Genomic DNA, 26,048 nt, shown 5'->3' with positions numbered 1-26,048 from the left:
GGGTTCTAGTGGTTAGCAAGTCAATTAATCCAATCAAGACATAAACATACTGCCTGGTGTGTGTACCAATCAAGCAAGTCTTGAACAGAAGGAATTCCAAATTTTATATTCTCAACCATTTATCCTATCTTGCCTCAATAAGTTACTATAGAAATACCATCTTGCTGTACTCTAAAAACAAATTACTCTTTGTATGTGTAAAGTAATGGATTTTTCCCCCTTCATATTGAGATCTCAAAATGTTCAGTATATGTGGAGCTAGCTTTTTATTTAAGCTATTCTTTTCTAGCTTAGCATACATATTCAACAATTGACATTTAGATGACTAAAGAAATAAAAAGGTATCACAAAGATTTTCTTTATGATTAATAAGGAAGTCAAACTTAGCTGTATCTATTTAGGTAAAGGAAAATCTACAGTATATACCACCTGATTTAATTAAGATTTTTAAATATATTATATTTTGCTGTAATATCCTATTTCCTGGTTTATTGAAAATCAGGAACCATGTTTTGGTCACCTGAAATTTCAAACCTAAAACATCTAAAATGTTCAACAGAGGCTGGAAGCACTGATATACACACTCATTGGAGAGTCACTTCCTCATCATCTCACACAAAGGGAGAACATAATAAATATTCCTTTCTATTAAATACGTTACGTTCTTTTTGCTTTTCAAAAATAAGGCTATTTCTCTTTCTCCATTCAGCCATGGCTGGAACAATAAAAAGCTAGAACAAGTTAGGTAGGCATGAAGTCTCTGTATTAGAGTGAAAAGATTTTCTTGGTTTTTAAAAAAATTTAGTATGTATCTTTCTGAAAAGTACTAAGGCAAAACAATCAAATATTTAAAAAATTCTAAATTCATCCATAAGATCATTTAAAGTGCATTCCTTTACGCATTTTAAAATACCTGCCTCTTCCTTTACCCACCCACAAACACAATGTAAGCTGTTTATCAAAATAAAAACAAATAGTTGTGCTAGCCTACGAGGGAGGAATAGTAAGATATCAGTGATAAAGACTATATTGTATAGTTGTAAAACTGAGGACCACTAAACTTAATGAGAAATTAATAGGACTAGGAAGTTTATGGTACTCTCAACAGTTTATAAATCCTCAGACTGTAAACCATATGATACATGGTCAAATTTCACTTTAACTATCTATGAATAAGGGCATCATAGTCTTTTAAAAGCTGAAATGAGGAAGAAAATCCTGTCCAAAGTTAAACATTAATTTATGCAAACTCCCAGTTTTGACAAGAATCCTGTCACTGCCAAGCAGCAGGTACAGACAGAAGATGCGCTGCAAAGTTTTGTGTTAGATATAAGATGAAGTCACCAATTTATGAAGGTTGCTCCAAACCTTAGGGTTTCAAAAGTGAAAAATGATTTTTAACAAAGAAATGATAGAAAATGATGAATCTTTTTATGAATTTGCAGGTAGTATTATTAACAAAATACAGCTATTTTGCTAGAAAAATTAGTTTACTTTAAAAAGAGCTATGGGTTTTTATAGTAAGGCTAGATTTTTAAGAGTTCTGAGACAGAAGTTCATTGTACTACTAGCATTTACACAGAAGATTTCAATAAAAAATATAAGAGGAAAAGAAATTAAGTTGATGAGCAGATAGTGCAAAGCAGCAGTCTGGGTTTCCTTCCAAGAGAAATAATGGGATGGATACCCAATTCCTGATTTGGAAAGGCCAATCAGTAGTTATTGCTGCAATCTAGAGTCAATAAACATTACTTTGAGGAAGTGAACAATAGGAGGGCTGCTCCTTTCAAATCCTTGAAGGAAAACTAAAGAAATGATATCACAGTAATTAAAAACTTAGATGCCAGGCATTTCAATCATTGAGTGACTGAATGGTTTGCTGAGCAGCTATTACATTCCTTACATCCACCCTAAAAGGTTGCATATTTTTACTGTTATTTTTTGGAGGAGAAAACAAAACTGAGGCAAAAAAAAAAAAAAACACTGTATGTATCTTGACCAGGTTATGTTGGACGCTGAAGTCCATGCTCTTCCCACACATCCCAGTAGATGCAAAGGCTAAAGGAGAGAATTAAATTGATCATGTTAAACTCTTATTATATAATAAATATTTATTTATATAATAAACCTTAAATAAGGTTTATATAAATAGATCAAAATTAAGTAATAACATCATGAAATTTATAAAGCAAAGTGGGTATGACAGTATTTGGGTGCCATAGTTCTTACAGTAGAACTCATTATCCACAATGCTACCTACTCTGAGCACCATCTAGTCTGAATGACTCAATTGAGAGAATAAAGTACTCTGCATTGGCTATACTACCAATAAGCAGTTACTATACTTTCAATGAATTAATGTTAAGTGAAAAGCTTAGAATAATGTCTGGCACAAAATTAAGTATTCAATAAAGTGAGTTATTACTATTTCACCATTGAAAGTTCTATTCTTTACAATGCTACATACAATACAAACACTTACTCTTTTATTGATTTGAGTCAAGCAATTTGACTCTATTATCCCAGCGAATTATAGAAGCTGAGAACCTAACATACAATGCTAAACATGTCTTTATGTGGCACTTTACAAGGTGATTTTATAATTATTACAAAAGAGAGGCTGAGGATCTGGTCAATTAGCAACATGTTCATTTTTTTTCCATTGAAGAAAGAAGTAATTTTCTTTACTGAGACAAATCTTATCTTAGATTACCAAATACAGTAATTGTCTTTTATAATTCATCCATGGTAATTCCCCCTCTCCAACCACTTCCCCGCCCTGGTAACTATAGATACAAAGCATTGACTCTCCAGAGAACATAACCATGGAGAAAGAAAGTATAATAAAGTAGTAAATTCACCAATACAAATATTTTCACACCAATTTCTTTACATTAACTATTACACGTTCTAAGACATCCTCGAAGCCTTAAATATAAAAAGTTCTCTTTTATATATTTATTTGGCAAGATTTTACTTTAAGTAAGAACTTATAAGTATAATGCATTTTATAGAAGGGACAAAGAGTCTGTGAGGGGTTGGCCTCTTTAATGCCAAAACAAGAATATTTTATGGCAGTTTATAAATTAACTCTAAATAATAAATCATTAAGAGCATATATCCTTAAGAGGATTACCTAGTTTTTTACCTGGATTTTGTTACTCTTTATAAATGTCATGCAAAAAATTATGATGAGAATTTTAAAAAATTACTTTCTTCTTTAAAACTTTATCTAAGTTAGGAAAATCTCTCCCTATGAATGGGTCAGTAGCGGATGGAGAGGTCAATAGATGAGTTAAGTCTCATGAGATTAATTTTTTTAAAAGATTTATTTCTTTTTAGGGCCTCCCCAGTGGCGCAGCGGTTTAGCGCTGGGTTGCGAAGCTGCCCGCAGCCTCTGTAGCACCGGTACGATCCCAGACTGCCGGGCGAGGGTCCCACATGGTGTGCAGACCTCTCCTGCCGCCCACTGCTCCCCTCAGCAGTGTACTTTGTCAGTCTGCCTATTCTGCTCCCCGCTCTGACTCTGGTGAAATCTCTCACCCTCCCGCACTTCTGACTGTACCCAGTGCTTGTATAAATAAATAATAAATCTTAAAAAAAAAAAAAGATTTATTTTCGATTTATACAAGAGCTGGGATACAGGCCAGAGGTGTGGGAGGTTGAGAGGATTCATCAGAGACAGAACGGGGTGCAGAACAGGCAGACAGAAAGCACTGCAGAAGGGAGCAGCAGGCATGACAGGAGAGGTCTGTCACACCATGTGGGAATCTCCCTGGCTGGCCGGGAGTCGAACCCGTGCTGCAGAGGCTTTGGACAGCTTCACAGTGCTGCGCTCAACCTGCTGCACCACCGGGGAGGCCTACATTAACTAGTTTTTAAAACAATTTTCTTCTTTAGTTCCTTTTCTTCTTATTGAGATAAGCTGATCTAAACAATTCAGTAATTATGAAAACTTTAAAAAAAACTGTTATGTCATATGCTTATACCTGACATGTATGTACATACATGTACATGGAGTTAAGTACACACTAAACACTTTCAAAGGTATCTGATGCATACTACCTGGAATGAAGATGAGCTAATAATGGCCTGAAACTTTGTTAACATTCCTATCTTACTTTTTAAGATTACTATCAATCTTACTAGTAAGAGCCTAGAACCATCTTTACAAGCATTTTCCAAAGGTCCTTGGCAATAATATAATATTTTATTTGGACTATCCTTTATGCAGACTTCATGACTGTGTAGACTTACTAACATCAGGTTCCTAATGAGTACCTTTACTGAACATTGGCTGAGTGGTTTAGTTGCTAATTGATTAATAAACAGAAAGTTCTCAATTTGTATATCCACTTGAACTTTTATTGGAGCTACTAGGTGATTAGAAACTGAAAATGGACTGTAACAGAATGCTATGGGCATGATATTTACTATGGGTTAAAATATTTTGCTGTGAAAATATACTGTTGGTCAGCTCTCTCCTGTTCTCGAGTGGTTTCTAAATCTTCATACCTCTTTTCAAAATTCCTCTCCTATATTCTTGACCTCACTGCTTTTGCCTCACAGAGAAGAGCCCATTAGTGAAGAATTATTCATACTTCCTTCCCTGAAACCTAACAACTTAATCTCTTGCATACCTATATACTTCTTGAACCTCCTTCCTCCTGTGTTCCTCAACATACCCAAAGTCACTTGTGATGGTATCCAACGTTCTCACCATGGCCTGTTTTCCCCCCTTTAATCCTTACTCTTATTTTTACAATTACTCCTTCTTTGTTTTACAGTGCTTTTGATGTAAACACGCTTGAGTTTTTATAATGAGCAATTTCACTCTTAATTCTCATCTTTAATACTCCTTATCTTTACAATCAAGATCTTAAAAAGTTTATTTTCTTATTTTCCATTCATAAGTTGTCTTATACATTTCACCATTCCAATGAGTCATTCATTTACTGTTACCAATCACCTGCTGATTGCCAAATGCAACAATTTTCAATTCTTTTCTTCCTTGACTTTTTCAACATTTTATATTGCAGACTCAGCACACCTCAACTCACAGCCCACTTTTCCACCTACTCTCTCTCCACCCTGGCTATATCTACTCAGTGTTCCTTCTCACCTTCATCTGAGAAATTCCCAGGCCCCTAAGCAATTTCACCCATACTCTCTACTTTTACAAAGACTCTGATGACTCCAAAATCCTCATCTCTTGCCTCTGTTATGCAATAACTGGTTTCCATGTTCTCTGCTTTCACTGAAATCCAGTTTCTACACTACAGGCAAAAATCTCTTAAAGATCACCTCAAGCCATTCCCCTGAAAGTGTTTATTGTCCCCTATTCTGAGGAGAAAATTCACGTTACCAGAACCCACCTGGCTCTCCTGAACCTCCTTCCTCCTGTGTTCCTCAACATACCCAAAGTCACTTGTGATGGTATCCAACATTCTCACTAAAGTCTCACCCCTTGACCCCATTGACTTTTGCAACCTCACTGACTGATTATCTGTCACATTCAACCTACACTGCTGCCAAAATACCACTCCCTATCATGCCCTCCTAGAGTTAGCCTGCCTTGTTTGGTCTCTCACTTTCTTCCTTTTTCCCCCAGCTAAATTCTAACTGTTCTTTAGGACTGAAAAGACTCAGTTAAACCTCATACACTCAGATTTAACAAATATTTCTGTTTCAGATGCTGTTCTAAATGCTGGAGTATTACCTGACATAAAGAACCTGTTCTCACACTGATTGCACATGAGTTGCAGAGAGGGAGCAGGATATGCAAAAAATAAGGCTGGGCAAAAAGGATTCAGAGTTTATGTGATGGAGCAATGTCTCCTTATAATGGAATAGTTAGGAAAGGCCTTGCTTTTTTTTGATCCGTTCCAGACACATGTCACACTTGACTGAGCTAGGGGCTTTCTATATCTGCTCTGCTCACACTGAACAGATGTTGTTTTACTTACTAGACTCCTCAGCAACTCTGGGACACCCTAAGGGTGGAGACTACTCATCTATTCATTCCCATTTTCTAGCATATAGTCACTTGAAGGAAATGTGTTTATGCCAGGCACTGCTCAGGTAGTAAAGTCACATAATATATGTTCAAGAAAGATTTTCTGAAATATAATAAATATATTTGAAATTATTAGTTAATAGGAAAACCTCATATAAAAATTTCACTTTATAGTTATTATTTTTTAAAGATTTATTTATTTATGCATACAAGAACTGGGGTACAGGCCAGAAGTGTGGGGGTGAGAGGATTCACCAGAGACGGAGTGGGGAACAAAACAGGCAGATCAACTGAAATACACTGCTGAGGGGAGCAGTGGGAGAGCCAGGAGAGGTCTGCTGTACCATGTGGGCAGCCCCCTAACCAGGGGTCGAACTCGTGCTGCAGTGGCTGCAGACAGCTTCATAAGTTGCGTCCGAACCCCTTGCACCACCAGGGGGGCCCTATATTTAATATTTTAATAATGCATCAAATATTAAAAAAAATCATAATTAGATAATGATAACATATTCCTGAAATTATGAGTCAGGTAAGTATAGATTAAATGAACATTTCACAAGAGAAAAGAATTTTGCTCTGCATTTGAAAGCAACTGGAAGAGTCTTAATTCTGAGGGTGTATAAATGTTTCAGAGACAGTATCAGGAAATAATTTTGCAAGAAACTGGAAAGTAGGAGGATGGGTTGAGTGAAAATAGGTGTTAAGACTTTGTACAGGTATACTTTGTATAGTCTACTGGTTGAGTTGTAGGAGTATTCATTTAACTAGTTATAGTCAGGAACAAGTTTAAATATCACGGAATTTTATCATGAAAAATTATAAGCATGTTCAGTTAACCTCACTGAACAAAAGGATTAGGACAAAAGGATTAGAAATGAAGTGACGTTTCTGTTATTTTACTTTTTCAACTCCTATATTTGATCTTTTTTGTAAATTTAGGGATATTTTTAAAGACTAAAATTCCCTAATAATGAATATCTCTCTTCTTGCTAATTTTATTTTGTTTGTGTTTACTTCTTCAGATTAAGAAAAAGTAATACAAATTATAGAAACTTTAATAAAACTGAAAACATATATGTATATACAAATATATAGACTACTTTATTTTACCAGAGTATATTTACAGTCAAACCTATAACTTAACATTTATTCAGTTATGATAAATATTTCTCAAGATACTATAGCCTTCAAAATGATTTTTTAACACAGTTATATAATATTTCATTTAGGAGATGAATGATTATTTTGGTGCTTTTAGAAACTTAGGTAGTTTCTAGCTTTTTACTATTAACACAATGCAGCAATGATCATCTCTCAGCAATTAGTTTATTTCCCTTGATCCTACCCTAGGAAAGATTGACAACTGTGGAATAAGGAGTATGAACAGTTCTAAGGTTTGGAAAAATTTTTAGAAAGATTGAGCCAATTTACATTGCCATCAGCAATGTATAAGAGTACTCGTATCACCATATCCTTGCCAGAATGAGTGTTTTCCATTTTCCCATTAATTCATAAATTTAACACTGTATTTAATTTTTAAAATTTGTATTTGATTATTACCAGAGTTCAATATTTCTATATAGTTATGAAAGATGACATTGCTACTTCAGCAAGAAACCATATTGAGCATAGTCAACTGTTCAAGGCTATAAAGCAAAATAAAATAAATAAAACCTTTAAGAGAGTTAATTTAATCATGGCATGAATGATGGTTATTGTGCTCCATGGTAAGTAGGCATTAATGGCAAGCAGCTCATGTATATGGCTATTATTACTATTATTTACATATAGCCAAATCAAGCATTCTTAGATCTTGAAGGAGGGATGAACCAACTAGAGCTATAAGCTCTTCTTATGCACTCATCAAGATCCCTTGATCTGAAACCAGATGTGATCCAGAAGGCAAGTTCTCTTTCTTCCTTAACTCTAAGCCACCTGTATAAATTGAACATCCAGGAAAGATAATAGGCACTATAAATTTAGTTGGCTGAGAACAGGCTAAAACTTATTTTATTGACAAGGGCAGATCAGATATAACTCAAAGAAATGGCCACCAAATCTCCTGTCTCCTCTCTATGATTACAACTCAAGAAGTTTTAGTGAGATTTCTGAATAAATATTTTAACTTTAAATTATTTCTCTTTTACCACAGAGAAAAAGTAATGACTTAAGGTACAACCATATCCTCATTTTACCAGTCAACCTTACTAACTAATGGAGGAGTGGCGGGGGTAAAAGGATTTAATGGATTCCCCTTTGCCAAATCTTTCTCCCCAACCTGTCTGGATTTCCTTGCTTTAGGGATTCTTTGATGTTTCTAAGCACATAATTCTGAAAAGATCCAAGAAGAAGGAGAGAATGTGAGAGGTAAAAAGGGGTAACAGTAACACATACTTTACACTAAAGATTAACTGAACTAGACTGGTTTTATATTCCGTGAATTCTTAATTCTGAAGCATGCAGAGGATAGGAATAAGAGTTCCAATCTGGAGAAGACATAGAGAGAAGCAAAAGGAGTTAAGTTATTATAGGTTGCTTTAAAAATGCATAGGTGAGGACACTAGACTACAGAAGAATAGGGAAGAAGGAGACTAAGCTTATGAGAATAAAAATTTATGTTTCTATAGCTCTTGGGAGTTAACCAAGCAATTTCCATTGATCATATTATTTAATCCTTACAGAAACTCTGTACTGAAACAGAGACCCAGAGATGTTAAGTAACTTACCCAAAGTCACATAGGTAGTAAGTGGCAGAGCCGGGACTCGACCCAGGTCTTCTGACTCCTCCTGTGCATTTCCAGCTCCCCTGGAGCTGAAGCAGGGGCAAAAAGGGAGGTGGAAGTAATTTGCCCAAGACCAGCCTTGCCCTCTCCCCTTCTTTCAAAGGCCAGGCAGAGTAGACACTTAATACTCTCAGTGACCATCTCTTCTTCAAATTCTTTCATGATAAAACGCACAGAATCTGAACATCTGTCTCAGCGTTAGACCCAAGAATGGCAGTAAGTAATAAATAATGGCAGAAGTAATTTTGGTTGAGCTTTGCCAATGATGTGAAATTTATTAGAACCTCAAAACACAGTAATTTTCATTTCAGAAAGTAAAATAATTTTTATAATTAAAATTATTTAAAGATGCTCATTTAAAATTTTTGGTTTTGCAGTTTTAGCCAAACTTTTAAATTATACCATTATAAAAATCATTTTGAAAGATGTCTAAAAACTAAGATAAAATCTACCTCTACTACACTGTGGCCGTATTTTTTTCTACCTCAATCATCCTCCCTTAGTAATTATTTTCATTAATGCAATTATAATCATTAGAATAACTAGAATATTCTGTCTTTTCACAGGTAATTTTAAGTATTTTCAAAAAATTAATAGACAAGTATACATCAACTTCTTGTGCTATCAATCTCATTCATTTCTAAATTATATATAAAATGCTTTTAATGTAGGCTTCCTTAATAAATTTGTATAAAATAACTTATAGTTCACAGTCTCCACTTTCTTGAATAGTTCCTTAATTTTTCTTAGGGATTTATATTCTTTAATTTCTTATCTTACATTTCTAAATAAATTTTAAACACAGTGAGAAAATTTCATTTTTCTTACTAATTTCTTTATATGAAGATACAATTTAAATGAACAGGGCACATGGCCAACTTTTATAACTTGTGGATCTTTGTGTACTCAGCACCAATATATTATAGTCTTTAAGTCTTTTTAATTATGAGAACTACTATCAGTAGGGCCAAGTGCTAAGTAAGCATTTTCACTAATCAGGATATAAAAAGATCAATCAGTATGTAACTTAGGTATGCCTAAAGATTTTAGAGATTTTTCTGAACTTAAAAAAACAATATTTAGCCAACCTTCATTTGAGTATCAGTGCTGACTAGGATGAGCATAGATAGCCCACTAAGCTACTTGAAACCCATAAATGAATAAAAAGGCAAATACTCAGACATAAACTAAAATAAAAGAGAAAGAGGACTAGGAAAAAGAGTCTAAATTCGGGGGAAGAGGGAAGGAATAGAAGGGGAACAAAAGCAGAGATAAAAAGGTTTAAAGATTTAATTCTGAATAACTACTATGTCCCTTTTTCTCCTTTAAGACTTCAATTCCAAATTTAAAGATCTAGTTAAGTCTAACAGTCTTTTAGAAACTGATGGCCAAATTCAGGAATTCCTAGTAAGAACAAGATTTGTATTACCTGATCACCTCACAAGGAAAAAAGTACATTAGCATACTTTCCCCCAAATTATTTGAAGTCTTATTCACTCAAGATATAATGCTTATTATATTTCCTAAATCGTTCATCAAATAGTACCAAAAAAAGTTACCAACATTAAAAGAAGTCTGTAAGTTTTTGAATTTATGCACTATATTAGTACAATTAAACTGACATCTAATATCTTGCTTTGTATAATAAGGTCTTTGTTAAGCATGACTAACAGGGTTCCTAATCACATGATCTGGGAAAAAATGAGTATACTTCAGGCAAGATAAAAAATGCCAATAAATGTTTGCTAGAGTTAATAGAGTTTTGAAAAATCAGTGTCTACCTTCCCCACTTCCTTACTTCCCTCTATCCCATTCATTTAACAAGCATAACAAAACTGTAATCAAGAACCATGTTCACTAAGGTTCTCAGAATGCAACCACCTCAGCTGATACAGATCTTATTAATATTTGCTAGTGGCTTCTGGAAGGGAGGAAATACATCTTCTACTTCCCTTACATCTTTTTAATCCCCTAGGCATATAGGCCAATCTATTTTCCAAAGCAGCTTTGCTAAAAAAATACAGGTGAAGAATTTTTTTAAAGCTATAAAACACAACACAAATAACTCTTAGGCTCTGAGAAAACTGTGGCGGTTACTAGGGGTAGCAGTGGGGGTGAGAGGTGGGGAATTGGTTGGAAGAGAGAACAGACAGTATAAGGAGATAGTACACTGGTACTGAAGCTTTTCTGGAGGGCAAATGAAGCATATGCACTTGATGAGGTGGGAAGTTGTATTCCCAATCTTATCCATTTTTGTAATGAAAAGCAAATCAACAAAATTTAATGGAATTTTTTTAAAAGAATAATTGTTGAAAAACTATCATATTAAATTTGGGTTTGATGTCTGAGGGACTCTTCAGTAATAAAGGTGATCACCAGGACTACGGAGATAATTCAACAAATAATTACAGATTTCCTTCCACTGTTTCAGTTACCAAGTTTATTCAAGAGCCCACTAAAAATTCTGACCACCTCAATTTCTAAAAGAGATAGTACTTACAGAACATTCCTACTGTTTATTTATAGACTTCCTCTACATATTCACTAACCATAAATTTTGCCCTTGTTTATATAAGTGCCTGAAAAGGATGGGTTTTTAAAGTAAGATTTTTTTTCCCCCTTCCAGATTTCTCAACTAAGCTCTGAAATTAGATCCAAGATTACCAATTCTACTGAGAAAAGGAAATCACAGGCATTGAAGTATAGATTTTGTTTTCCAGAAGACTTTTTAACAAGTTTTTAACTAACTAAAACTAATATTCAAGGGTGTCAGATATATTAGCTTGTAAATAAAACAGCAATACAAATTTGACACAAAACATAAATACTAGTCTTTTAGAAGTTGTTTCTTCATTTAGGAATGCCCATATACCCAGTGGAATTAACTTGTCTTTGATTTAGTAGTCACTGCCAGTTTTAAAAAAAAAGGATTTCAGATTTTGCCCTAGACTAGATTAACAAATACAAAGCTTGAACAAATGATGAAATTCCTTACTACTAGAACATATAAATATTTTGTGGGTATTAGGTGAGAATTACAGAAAAAGACAGCAAATATATAAAAACTATGATGAGTCCTCACAAGCGATAATTTCTAAAGTTTTAAATAAAGTTTTCAGAATTAAGTTCAAATAAAAACTGAAAGACCAGTAACTTATGTATACAAGTAATTCTTTTCATTTTACATGTAAGATAAAATCCTAATTTTATTGTTATATCATAAAAGTATTAATGGCATAAGAACTAAGATGGGACATAAAATTTCAGTAATATATTTGGTATTTTATTCACAGAAAAGTAAAGAATCTTGGAACGTATTTGAGAATTGCTTTTTGTATGTTTAGTTCTTATTTGTAACATAAAATTACAGTATTATTAATAAGATGTTTGGAGTATATCAAACAAAATATTCTGAAGATATTAACCAGCTTTTAAAGATGAGCAATTTGAAAATTAGAAAGAAGATATCCCTTGTAGACTTTCAGTAACAGGTTCTATACAAAAAAAAAAAGTCCCATGAGCTAAAATAAGTTATGAATATGTCTCACTTGGAAATTTAAAATATGTATTAACATGTTACTGGCTGAATGAAGTTATAATCAATACTTAATTTTTTTAATCCAGCAATTCCTAAGTTTGTGTAGCCATGAAGTATAACTCATATTCTCAGAATATACTTTAGAAAATCCTGAGCTAGACAGACTAGGTACAAAAAAAAAAAAAAGGTTAAACAAAAAGACTTCTATATTCTTATGATGGTATATGTTGTAACAAGAGCTTCATTATGTTTACTCCTAATGAACTATATAGGTCTTTTATTTTTTAAAGATTTATTTATTTATGCATACAAGAGCTGGGGTACAGGCCAGAGATGTGGGGGGGAGGGGGTGAGAGGATTCACCAGAGACAGTGGGGAACAGAACAGGCAGATCGACTGAAGTACACTGCTGAGGGGAGCAGCGGGCGAGACAGGAGAGGTCTGCTGCGCCATGTGGGTTGCTCCCTGGCTGGCCAGGGTTCGAACTCTTGCTGCAAGAGGCTGCAAATTGCTTCATAGTGTGGTGCTTAACCCCTTGCACCACCAGGGAGGCCCGAGTCTTCTTTTTTTTTTAAAGATTTACTTATTTATTTGTTTGTTTATTTATACAAGAACTGGGGTATAGGCCAGATGCCAGGGAGGGTGAGAGGATTCACCAGAGACAGAACGGGGAACAAAACAGGCAGATTGACGAAATACATTGCTGAGGGGAGCAGTGGGCGCGACAGGAGAGGTCTGCAGCGCCATGTGGGACCCTCGCTGGCAGGCCAGGATTGAAGTGGTGCTTCAGAGGCTGCGGACAGTTTCACAGTGCTGCGCTCAACTGCCTGCGCCACCAGGGGAGGCCCTCTTTTTTTTTTTTTAAGGGAAAAAATGTACTCATTATTGCAGTTCTTCTTTTCTTCTGAATGGAGCTCTCACCTAATGACAGACTGCTAAAGGAGTTACTTCAAACTCAGTAGTTCCCAAGTTTAATGGAACTTGAATCTGTGCACAGCAGACAAATTCTCACAAGGGGAGAGATCAACTTCACTCTTTTCCTAGAGGTGTAATAGTGAAGCCTACTGCACATGATTCTAGAATAAATAGCATAGGTTGAGTAAAGTTTAGGAAATTAGGATCAGTAGTATAAATCCATATACAACAAGAGATACTAACCAATAGAGGTAAAAAGAAAATGAAGTTAAACGTGAACAAGGAAATAGAATGAAAACTGAGAGAGGTGACTAATAAACAAGAAGGCAAATGTTAGAACATAGAAAAATAGTATCATGTAGGGATGCAGATTAAAAGAGAATAGACAACTGATAACTCACTATGGTATACAATCTAATTTTTACCTTAAGTCCCCTTTTAGCCCATCACTATCAAGGTTCGTTTTCACTGACTTTACAAGGCAAAGATGCACTGTGAGAGCTCCATCTAATAGGAATAAAGTCTATAGTGCAATGAGCAACATTGTTTTCCTGCTTTTCTAGGTGCAAATCGTAGAAGCTTAGAAATTCACTAGAAACTAAATCAATTTTTTTTTTAGTAATTCAAAAAGGATGTCTCTTCAGATTGAGAAATATCTTTAAAATATACTGACATGACTGTCTAGTTTAGACACATGCCCAATATAAGATTAATAACTTTGGAAACAAAGAAATAAAATTTAAAAATCCCTCAGCTTCATTTTTTTACTACCTTATTTTTTTTTTGCAATGAGTATAATCAGCAAGTTTTTTGCATAAGTAATGCAAAGGAATGGTAAAATTCAGTGCAGTTTGAAATTACACCTTTAAAAGTACTGATAAGTAATTTAAATTTTTAAAAAATTACACTTAAAAGACAACAAAGTTTGGGTCTATTGAATTAAAAAATGTAAAGAAAGAAATAAAGTCATCTGACAATCAGCCCCCTTCAGTTGTAGAACTTTCTAGGAAAAATCAGTTATATACTATGTGGTATAAATCTAAAGGATCATGAGTTTACTTCTTAATTAACCAACACCATAATTCAGAGTCTAAACTTTAGGTTGCCATTAATAAGGGGAGACCTAAATGATAAAGGGTTACCATAATATCTACTGGCATTCTTCATGTATACAGAAAAAGAGAATGCTATGGATTTTCCACTATGCTAATTAGATATTTATATTAATATTTAAGCAATTTAAGGCTTAAATTGTTTTATGAACTATAATTAAAATTAAAAACAAATCTAAGCAGTATCATTAAAATAACTTAAAAAAAAAAAGATAGCACCTCTTAGGTATATCCCCTGCAATGTTATTTCAGTTTGGGAACTATTTTACTTTCAGAAAAAGAAAACATGAAATGTTTGTACTTGAAATAATCTTGTATATGAAATAATTTGTACTTTCACTGCTTAATAAGGGAAACCGAAATTACCAAGAAACCTTTTAAAAATATTTTTATATAGTTTCTTTGAATAGTTATCAGATATCCGATTTCAAACAATTGTGTATAGGTTCTTAAAATAGCATATTATTCCCAGTATTAATTGAAATGGTAAAATGAAATACCCATTGCATAATATATCTGGGTCAAAATGAGATCTCAAAATTTTCATAATAATCTTTAGAGCCAGATACTACAAATTGAATTTGGATTTCAGAGAGTATATATGAAAAAATTTAATTGACATAACATATGTATGGCATGCATTTATAAATGAAATATCTCTCCTTCTATGTCAGTATTTTTCACATCTCTGGTAAAGTTCTTTTGTATAATTCACAAACTCCCATGAAAGATTGAGTAATAATAGATGAAGAAAAATGAATAAAGCAAATAAAATATAACCAAATTTTATTGAAACACAGCTTAAAGGTATTGGCATGGAATCCCTCAAATTCCATTGCCCATCATTTGAAAATTATGTTCTTAAAAAGGGTTAAACTACTTTACAGTTTCATTTTGATTATTCTGTATTTACACTGTGAAAGAAAATGAGCACTGCTTCTATGGCAATCTTTGAAAGAAAAGTTTCCCAAAACACGTATAGTGGAAAAATGTATTTCAATAATTCAGTGACATTAATTAAGCTATGGTTATAGTACAGAAATATAGGTATGGTAAATTATACTCAGTAATTTATTTTAAGAATGTATCAGCAATACTGAAAAAACCTCTGTACTATGATCAAATAGGTGTTTGTACTTTTTACTGGATACTAATTAGCAGAATTTCACTGCTACGTAATTCTAATTTTCCTTTGAAGTTAATGGTTTCTGTAACAATTGTCCTCTTTTTAATAACTATTATATCTTTTGATATCAAATACAAAGTAGATATAGCTTACCTTTATTACTATGTCATTAAAATTTCTAACATGACCTTGCTCTAATACATTAGGATCCATTTTAATTCATTAATTTATATATCACAATCTCAATCTCCATGCTCATTAAATAGGTAAAGATTTTTTGTCGTATGTTTCTTTTAATGTTTTTATTAGTGATAGAATAATTTATGACCTTTTTATGACCTTTTTATGCTATCTGAATTTGAAAAGGTAACTTTCAAATGTGTGCTTCCCAGGATGTCATTAAAATATAAATGCTGCACAAAGACACTTTAAAAGTAAAACTTGAGATTGAAAGATTTTTTTAAAGTATGTTAAAACTGAAAATATATAATAGTAGATACAGATATAATTATTTTATAAAAAGAACCCAAACCTTCCTAAAAACAAATTTTACATTTTAAATAGATAAAATGATAGATAAGAACTTTCTAGGCAGATAAATTCATTCTTTCATACTTCTCTTTTTCACATAAATTTTTATCTATAAACTAAGGCAGAATAGAGACCCAAGCATTTACTACAAATTTCAGTAACATAATTTTCTTCACTTGTATTTTGTTTCAAAGCTTCAAGAACTAATAACAAAACCTTTATGAGATATTTCGCTTGTTTCACATAATACGAAGTACAACTTTCTTTTAACTCTGTACAGTGGGAAGGAATTTTTTTCTGTGTTTTGTTCAGTAACGTAAACTTCTCACTTAGTAGCTTGGCACCTAATAGATATGCACTGAATATTAGTTTAATAAATGAATGCTCTACAGAAGAACATTTAAGATTGTTGATCAGCTAAAAGACAATAGCAATCCGTCTGTAACTTTTCAGAATTACCATCCAAGATGATGTGCATGCTAAGGTCTTAGAACTTATCACTATGTAAACAATCATAATTTTTTAAGTTGAATAATAGCTGAATAATGATTATCTTCTAATGGTAAGAAGCAAATACCATGAATTTTTAAAATAGAAATTTTAGGAATCAGCATATCCTAAAACACTTCTCAATGGAATCCAGATCATAAATATACTTGGAAAATCAGGACTTGGAAATGTTTTTGCAGGTTTATAAGAGCATTCAGAAGCAACAACACCCTAATAACATAAAAGATTTGTTTAAGCAGCAGTGCCAGAGTATTGTTTTTCTTATTTTAATTTTTTTAGTAAGATTTATTTATTTTTGTACAAGAGCTGGGGTACAGGACAGAGGCACAGGAGGGTGAGAGGATTCACCAGAGACAGAGTGGGGAGCAGAACAGGCAGAAGGACCGAAGGAAGACACTGCTGAGGGAAGCAGCAGGCAAGGCAGGAGAGGTCTGCTGCGCCATGTGGGTTTCTCCCTGGCTGGCCAGGAATCGAAACTGTGCTGCAGAGGCTGCGGACAGCGCAGCGCTCAACCTGCTGCACCACGGGGGCGGCCCGCCAGAGTATTTTATAGTAATTCCAAATTGCCTATGGAGTCTTTTTACTGGTTTACTGGCATTAGTTAGAGTTAAAAAGAACAGCAGGTTTTTTTTTTTTTTTTACCCTAATGTTTTCTCACACAGCAGTGAGAAATATAAAATAACATTATGCTTTTCCCCCTACATAATTTTATTAATAACTTGAGACTACAAAAATGCTTCATTCATTTTGCTAAAATATGGGAAACCCTACAAGGTTGAAAAACAATGAAGATATAAGAGCATTTATCCAGATAAAAGTAAGTTGTGAATCTCACATTATGCATGGTAGTGCTCATTATAATAAAGAAACTAAAATTAAGACAAACTATTTTATAATAGCTAAAATGATAATAACTCAAGGATGACTTATTAAAACATTTAGTAAATCACTCTGAAGAAAACGAAGTGTTTAATCATAATCAGAACATCTATTTTTGCCATCTATTATAAAATGTCGTCACTGTGTATGCTCTGGAGTGAAAAGGTATATACTGAGATAGAAAGGGAAAATAGATAGCTAGCTTATACAAAGAATTAAGGTGAGTAATTCCTAAACCTCATGAAAAAAAAAAAACATTTAGAATTAAACTAACTTGATCTTTATTTTAATTTTCCATACAAGAGACTATCAACTTAGCCGTTAAATTTCTTAATGCTTATGCTTTTTATTTAATGGCTTATCCTTACACCTTTAAGATTCAATACAGGCAACTGGTTTCTACAAAGGCTTTTGGTTTTTATGGAGGTTTTTTTTTTTATTGCTTTTCCTGCAAACTATTAAAAAAACTCAAATAATGATCATTGTTATATTTAGGAAAACAAGAGGCTTTTCAAAATCTTGTCAATAACAAAATAAACCTTAATAAAAGACACGATTATCATTTCACAATCAAAAATAGTCACATAGCTAGTGCAAGAGGTAAAAAATTAAGAAGTCCACAATCCATAGTTAGAGTAAATAATTGTGCTAACTTCTAACCACTTTGCCGTACCATTACAGCCCTTTAACTTTTCTAGTATGATTTACCAATTAGGATGACCTTCTTGTTGGTAAAATGAAGAGTTTGCTTTTGATAATCCTATACTTGTCTAATTAACTTAAAGCTTGCAACAATTCCACGGTTTAGAAAGAAAAAAGTGCTCATAGACCCCAAATTAATACATCTTAGAGGCTAAGAGAATTCTAACTCTGTACTCAATATAGTGGAAATCCATGGACATTTTTCTTCAGGAGTTTTTATGTATATATGCACACGTGTATTTTTAAAAAGTGGAGATGAACAGATGTAAGTTGATGTCTTCTATATACTAAGGATATGTTATTGCAACTGATGTCATACAGATAAAGAAAGGATGACCTTATCCTCAATAGCAATGTTCATGATAAAAAAAAACTTTTACACTAATTTATGCAAAAGCATAAAAACATCAACAGCCACTTGATTTTAAGTAGGAGAAAAGAAGAACCAGAATTTCCAAAAGCTTTAAAGATTCTATCCTGTTTCTTTCTATAAAATATTTCAAGCATCCTATAAAAGATTTTTAAATTGACTTCAGAAAAAGTAAACAGGTAAAAAGAAAAGTACAATAATGTATAGCTGCACATTCATAAATGGGTAGGAAGAATATGAAAGCATTGCTGTGGTTCAAAACAGAATCACTACAAGGACTGTCACATCTGATAAATGTATGGTCCAGCTAAGTTTACAGAGACCTAAAATCTAAAACAATGAGGACTATTAAAGGGGAAAAAGGAAAAAATCACTGACTGTAGAAGAAAATTATCACCCAGTTCCAAACACCTCTGAATACAAAAGCTGCAGTGAGAAATAACAAATGTGCTCAGCAGTTATGGTCATCATGGAACAGAAAATGATGTAGAGAAGAAATGAAGAAAACTAAATTTTTCTTTAGGAAAAAAGAACAAAATTAATGTCATTTAATTTTCTTATAAAAAACCCAATATAATGCAAAATCTCTATTCTGACTCTTTGCAAACATGACTAAAACATTTGCGAGCACACAAATGTTGCCTATCAGTACTCAACTTCCACAAATACAGATTAAGTAATTATTTTTACCACCAAATCTAAACTGAGATGTATTAATAGAAAAAAGAAATTAAAATAGCTATCATGAGTACCAAAAAGACAAAAATGTAGTTACATTAAGTTTCTCCAAGGAAAATACATAAATTAGATATTGATGGTATTTTAGTCTTTTGGGAGAAAAGGAGTTAAACTTTAGAGAATGAGAAAAAGGGTTTCTTAATTCAATATTATAAAAATGTAATGATAAATTACCTAGAAAATGATAGCTTTTCTAGAATAAAAAGGTGAAGAATAAAAATCCATGGCCCAAAACATGAGTACAACCACTAGCTGTTTTTGTTGTTTTATCTGGTTTTTTGTTTGCCTGAGAGGGAGAGGGAGCATGACAAGATGAGACAGAAAAAATGTAAAACAAACAAACAAACAAAAAACTAATACTAAACTAAAAGCAGCTGTGAGAAAATAATGTATGCTTTAAGGATGAAAGCTACTGACTGGATGATATAATTTCCTAGTATATTTTGATATTTTAGGGAAATAACACATTAAGCTCCGAATCCTAAGTTTTTAAAAAATAACTCTCCACCAACTGGAATAAAGAAATTTTAAAAAGTTTATGAAACTAATTCTAATATGCCTTGTCCTCCTGTTTTTGCATATGTTGTTGAGAATCTATATAGTTGCATAAATCCTATATAAAAGGTACTCAATGAGACCAGACCGATACATTCTGAAATACATTGTCAACATTACCAAACAGCTTTGACATAACATTTGGAAACAAATTAATCAAATAATAAACAGAGGTATTATAATTGATTTGTTCATATACATATGCAAATCCATGTGTAGTAAACGCATTATGAATTCATATGTAATTTAAAGTGTTGTTCTTAATTCTACATGTAAACAAGATATAAGGATTATACATGTCTCCTACAGAGATTCAAATTTGACAATTGCTAGACATAACTTAGTCAAATTTAGAGTAACAAATTAGGAAAGCAAAAAATGCATAAAAACCCATTTTTCACACAAAGATTTTGAACAAACATGTAAAGCATGGACACCCTTTCCAAAACATAATATAACACAGTGTAACACAAGAAAAAATAACACCAATGCATTCATTTTTACTGTAGTTCAGTGTAATTATTAAATTAAAACCTGTAGGGATAGCCAGTTTTATGCAAATTCAAAGTATTTTTCCACTTGCAAATTTTGTATAATTATGGTTAATCTTATAGAGCTATGCATTTTCTTCAAAATAGCTTATGCCTTTGTACATAACTTGGATCACGTACCCATGCCTCTGTCTGAATGGGCCTGATGTTGCTTAATAGCACCTCTTCATAGTTTCCATAATCAATGAATTTAACAACTGCTGTCATACCCGAAGAATGGAGAGCTTCAACTTCTGCTCGGTAAAACTAAGGAGAGAAAAAGGAATTTTAAATATGACAACATTGTCACAAAGGGCAATATTTGATAAAAATGTAAATACTCAATGTGTTGCAGTGTGTAATTTTTTTTTGAAAGTTCATTTCTTTTTTAAATGAATTAATTTTTTACTGATATAACTGACATATACCACTTTATTAGTTTTAGGTTTACAATGTAATGATTTGATATATACATATATTGCAAAGTGATTACCACAACAAGTTTAATTCCCATCACCACACAGGTAAAATAACTGTTTTTTTAATAATGTGAACTTATCAGATTTACTCTCTAAGCAACTTTCAAATTACAGTATTTTAAAGAAAGTATTTTTTAAAATAATAATATTTCTAAGTAAGAAAGCTTAGTGTGGCTAATCACAGGTTGAATAAAAATTAGATAAGTTCTCTCTTTTATATGAATTCTGACAGTCAGCAATAATAAGATTTTAGGACACAACTAAGTGGGTTAGTAGTGAATAGACACATGCTAACGGTATTAAAAGAACTAGTGCTATGGTTTGCTATTAGTCATTGACACCCTTTGATTAACTTTAGTAAAACAATTCTTACATATTCATCATAATATATAATTTCAGATAAATTTATGTAAAAACAAATAGATGGCAAAAAAAATGTTAATGAAGATGGTTCACTACTGCAGTCATTACAGAGGGCACAGGCAGCTGGGGTAAAGTATGGATGTGGGGTAAGGAATAAGCAGATTCTTATATTCAAGATTTATAATATTTGAGACTCTGCAAGACCAGATAATTCTATCAGTTTACCCAGTGTTACCTGGCTCTAGAAACTGACGCATGTAACAAACTCACAAGACACCAATTTATACAACAATAATGTATCTGATAAGATAACTAGGAGTAAATCAACTGATTGGAGTTCTCTTCCAATATAGGTCAACCCATTCAGGACCTAACTTAGGTCTGAATTTTGTTTACTGAATATGAAATGGAAATCAAAAAAAGCACTTTTTCCAAAGGAATATTTTCTCCCAGCTGGTGTAACTGAATGCTCTAATTCTAACAGTATCTTTTTTTTTTTTTTAAGATTTATTTATTTATTTATACAAGCACTGGGCATGGTCAGAAGCGCGGGAGGTGAGAGAATTCACCAGAGGTGAGAGAATTCACCAGAGCCAGAGCAGGGAGCAGAACAGGTAGAAGGACCGAAGCACACTGCTGAGGGGAGCAGCAGGCAACAGGAGAGGTCTGCGCGCCATGTGGGACCCTCGCCTGGTGGCCAGGGATTGAACCGGCGCTGCAGAGGCTGCGGGCAGCTTCACCACCCAGCACTCAACCGCTGCACCACCAGGGCAGGCCCTCTAACAGTATCTTTTAATGGGCTCACCAGAATCAGAAAATGCTAGAGGTAACAAAAATTCTTCATTTCTTTATCTTTCCAAAATATGAGTTACCTTTGCTACCCAGGAAAGAATCCGGTTTTTACTGTTTTACCAGTACAGCTCATACTTACAAAGGTTATTAAGTTAATCCACGGTGTTTCTAGATATGGATCTAGATATGGGTCATAACTGAAATTTTCCTTATCTTCAAGTTCTTGATACACCTTCATTTCACCCCCTTCCTTCTTTATTTCTCAGTCTTGCACTTTTGTGTTCTGTGAATTCTTTGGAGTATTTCCAGACCTATCCTTCAATTGTCACCATTTTAGATAATGATGTCAGTTCAGGTTAACTTCAACAATGAAGTTATATCATGGAAAAAATATATAAGTAAACATCCTTTTAATAACTTAGTTTAATAAAGAAAACCTGTGGGGAAAAAAAACTATATAATGTGGGAAATACTGAAATATGTAGTGACATGGCACTTAATAAAGCTAAGGAGTTCAGTATGAGCTTACTAGTGCAGATGACAATGGTTACAACTTCAAGTATAAAGCAAATTTAGTTAAGTAAAGAACTGAGGAGAGTGTTTTAGGGAAAGTTAAAGAGGCCTAAAACATGAAGATGGGTACAGGAAACAAAAAATAGTTTAAATTTATTTAAGGCATTATGTGAGAAATGTCAATGAATAGGAAACTGGAGAAGGAAAATGGACAAGAAAGTAACGGCCAGCTGACAGGGCATCTGTATGCATGCTAATATCTTGTATTTATTCTATGAGAGAGATTTTAATTCAAAAGAGTGACAAGATTCAAAACCAGGGTCACAGTGATGGCAGTTTTGATGGCAAGTTTAAAAGAAATAAGGTTTAAGGCAAAGAGACCTTGCCATGGAAGCCACTGTAACATTCCAGTTTAGAGGGCAGAAAGAGCTAAACCAGTCTAGGGAAAGAGAATTGTCCCAAATTCTCAGGCAAGATACTGTGAGGAATTTTTTAAGTGATTATACTAATTAATTATCTCTAGAACATCATCACAATGGAGTTAAAATTATGGGTCTTAAAGACAGTTAAAACCAAAGCCTTTCCCTCAATCTCTACCCTGGGCTCTGGTTAGAAAATTAGAAACTTCTCTTCTTGGAAAGACACTTAAAAGTTATCTCTTAAATTAGGTGGTTCAGAAGGCAATTAATTTCATCTTTTCCAGAGGTGCATATTGTTTATCTTACTTAACACTATAATCTATATGAAGCTCATAGTTACTCAATCAAAACTAAAAGTTACAGACATAAAATCAAGGTAGCTGCGTTAGAAGATCACCCAATAATCCTAAGACTACTCTAAAAAGCTCCAAACATTTTAGGAAATGTAAAGCACTATCTTTCAGAAGCTATAAGACCTTATTTTGAATATTTTCAGCAGAAGCAATAATTATTAATTTTTTGAAACAATTACAATTAAAAGTAAAATTTTATTAACAATCTCATCAGGTATTTGAAGGTATTTGGGTAATATGAATAGCACACCCAGTACTAACTGATATACCAAAGCACCTGACACTAAGCAGCTACTAAATTATGGTCTTTACAAATACAGTGTATTTGTTAAGAACTTGTCTGCTAAATTTAATAATAACTGAATAACTCTAAGTCTATTATTACTGTCTGCTGCTTTATTAGTTTCTGATCATTAATATTCTTTTTTTCTTTAAAATCCATGCTCCTAATTTTTTATTGAATGTCAGACACTGCAGATGAAATATTGAAGAAAGTCCAGAAAAATATTATTTTTCCTCTGAGAGGATTATATTCTCTTTAGTCAGACAGAGCAAATATTCTTGATCATGTAAAGGGCTGTTTTTAGGCTTTTTTCATGGCTTGGTGGTACTAGTTTTGCACTTACTAGGGCACAATGCCTGTGGGATTTCAATTGAAAGTCAGAGTTGTTTTCAAATGTTTGAGCCAAACTCTCAAGAATGAGAGAAGCTGGTAGGTGAGCATGGTGGGTATAAGGAAAAAAGTATGCAAAACCCTTCTCCCTGAGGGTCACTCTGTCCTCTTGCCTTTCCTTTCCTCATTATGTTGGTCTTTTCACACTCAGCCAAACTATTACTCGATCTTTAAACAAAACCCATAGAATTTAGCTTTGGCTACAACTAATTTCCTTCCTTGTAAATCAACATATTTGACTAGAAAGAAAAACAAATATTATAGTTCAGTTGTAAGTAACCTAACTCATCATTTTTACTTACTTTTACAATACTTTTCCAACACATGAGATAAAATGAAACCTAACCTAACCAAATCTATGGGGCTGATTCATCCCAATCATCCATAAAAAAATTACATATTTTGTTTTCACTCTTTTATAATTATGTCTACAAATCTGTTCAAAGGTTGTAACAGGTACAATTATAGAACAAAACTCATAGCGCCAAAGCAATGGTTTTCTATAGTCTCATTAAATATTACATTATTGATATTAGTACATACTATCTTTCATCATGCATACCTTGTTATCTTCCCAATAAAGTGCAAAACATTCATCTCCAGGTTTCCACAATTTTGCATACTCCATAGGAATAGATGATTCTAACACTTTTTCTGGTTTAATTGGCCCGGATCTTCTCTTAGGCCCACTATTATAAAATACTTTATTATCATATGGTGCAGCTGAGATGGGTCCTGTTGGCTTAATAGGTCCTACTCGTTTTCCCTTCAGTGTCATTTCTGTCTCTCCATTTGGAACACCAATGAAACTATTAGTTTGAACAGGAGTCTGGTAATCAGTATTTACATTAAAATGTTTTTCAATTTTCACACCACTAAATGCTTCATTACTTATTGTTCGTGATTTCCTGTCATAAAAATGATCAGGATTTGCTGTTTGGTTTTCTCTTTTCCCACGTTTTTGATTATTGTAATCTATGGAGTCTTGAGAAGGTGGGTTTTCTTTTGACTCTGCATAGGATGAAACTCTTCCGGATCTGCTTTGCATAGAGTTATCCCTTTTTTTAAAAGCACCATCACTGGGCTGAGAACTTAAAGGATATGAAGTATCTTTAGTTCTGTCATATCTAGAATATGGTCTATCACACCTGATTCTCTCTTCAGCCCATACTTCAGATGCTGAAGAAGTACTCGGTCTTTCGGAACCTCTGTTTCTAGGTAATACACTGCTTTCTAAAATTGACTTTGAAGTTTGCATGTCTCTTTGAAAACGAGGAGGTTTTTCATTTCTTGGCTGCCTGGTATCATTTCGAGGAAGATATCTTGGTTGATTATTATCTTTTACTCCATTTTGCTCAGTATTTAACAATCTGTGTTGTCCCTGATGGAGTTGCTGCAGTTGTGATTTAGGTTCTGAAAAGTAAAGGTACATGATATGCATATTAAAATGAAGAGTTTGCATTAACAACTATTTCAAAGTGCCTAATAATAATAATAATTACCAAACTACTATTTAACATCATCCACTATCCTGCCACCTTGTTATTTTAATTCCTCTCTGCTACCTTAGAGTCTTGTATTACTAATGTAGTTTCCCTAGTCAGATATAATAGTGAAGTAAAGCAGTGACAGGAACCAAGAAAAAAACGGTGCAAAATTGTAGAAAATTTAAAAGCAATGTTTTTTTGTCATTGTAAGTTTGCATCTTTATAACACAGTTATCTATATGCTACACTGATGATTCATTTCACAAGCCATTAATGAAACAAATGCAAATTGTAATCTCAGTAGCATCCATGAAACTATTCAAATACACAATCCTTGCTCAACTCTCCTCTGAATCCTACTCCAATTTTGAAGTGTATAGCTATCACAACCTCTAGTGTTTGCAAAAATCTTTTTCAAATATTCTACACCTGCTTACAACTGGATACGATACATACTATAAAAGAGTTAACAGTTTTCTTGACCTATCAAAACAATTAAATGATGTACTACTTAGAAATACAGGGAAAAAAATGCCAAAATATGATTAAGCACAGTTAGTGTATACGGAAGCCAAAACCAAAAATAACATGGTAAAACTATATTCATAGCTATGGTGAAAATACATTCATAGATAATGCCACATTGTATGCCTTATAGTGTTTT

The 26,048-nt window shown here is 33.2% G+C and overlaps 1 protein-coding gene across 1 annotated transcript in view; it reads right to left on the bottom strand.

The window, feature by feature from the left end:
- TDRD3 (tudor domain containing 3) overlaps positions 1-26,048 on the bottom strand; it is a gene marked incomplete at both ends in the record, with an annotated part of 127,567 nt that overhangs the window by 11,121 nt on the left and 90,398 nt on the right. The window contains 2 exons of the mRNA XM_084235239.1: positions 20,447-20,572; positions 24,460-25,310. Coding sequence (XP_084091365.1) covers positions 20,447-20,572; positions 24,460-25,310 — 977 coding nt within the window. The remainder of the gene's footprint in view (positions 1-20,446; positions 20,573-24,459; positions 25,311-26,048) is intronic.

Source organism: Talpa europaea, assembly GCF_964194135.1.
Source record: "Talpa europaea genome assembly, chromosome: 6".
NCBI classification, from domain to species: Eukaryota; Metazoa; Chordata; class Mammalia; order Eulipotyphla; family Talpidae; genus Talpa; species Talpa europaea.
The sequence above is the reverse complement of the archived record's forward strand: the minus strand, read 5'-3'. Positions and strand labels throughout refer to the sequence as shown.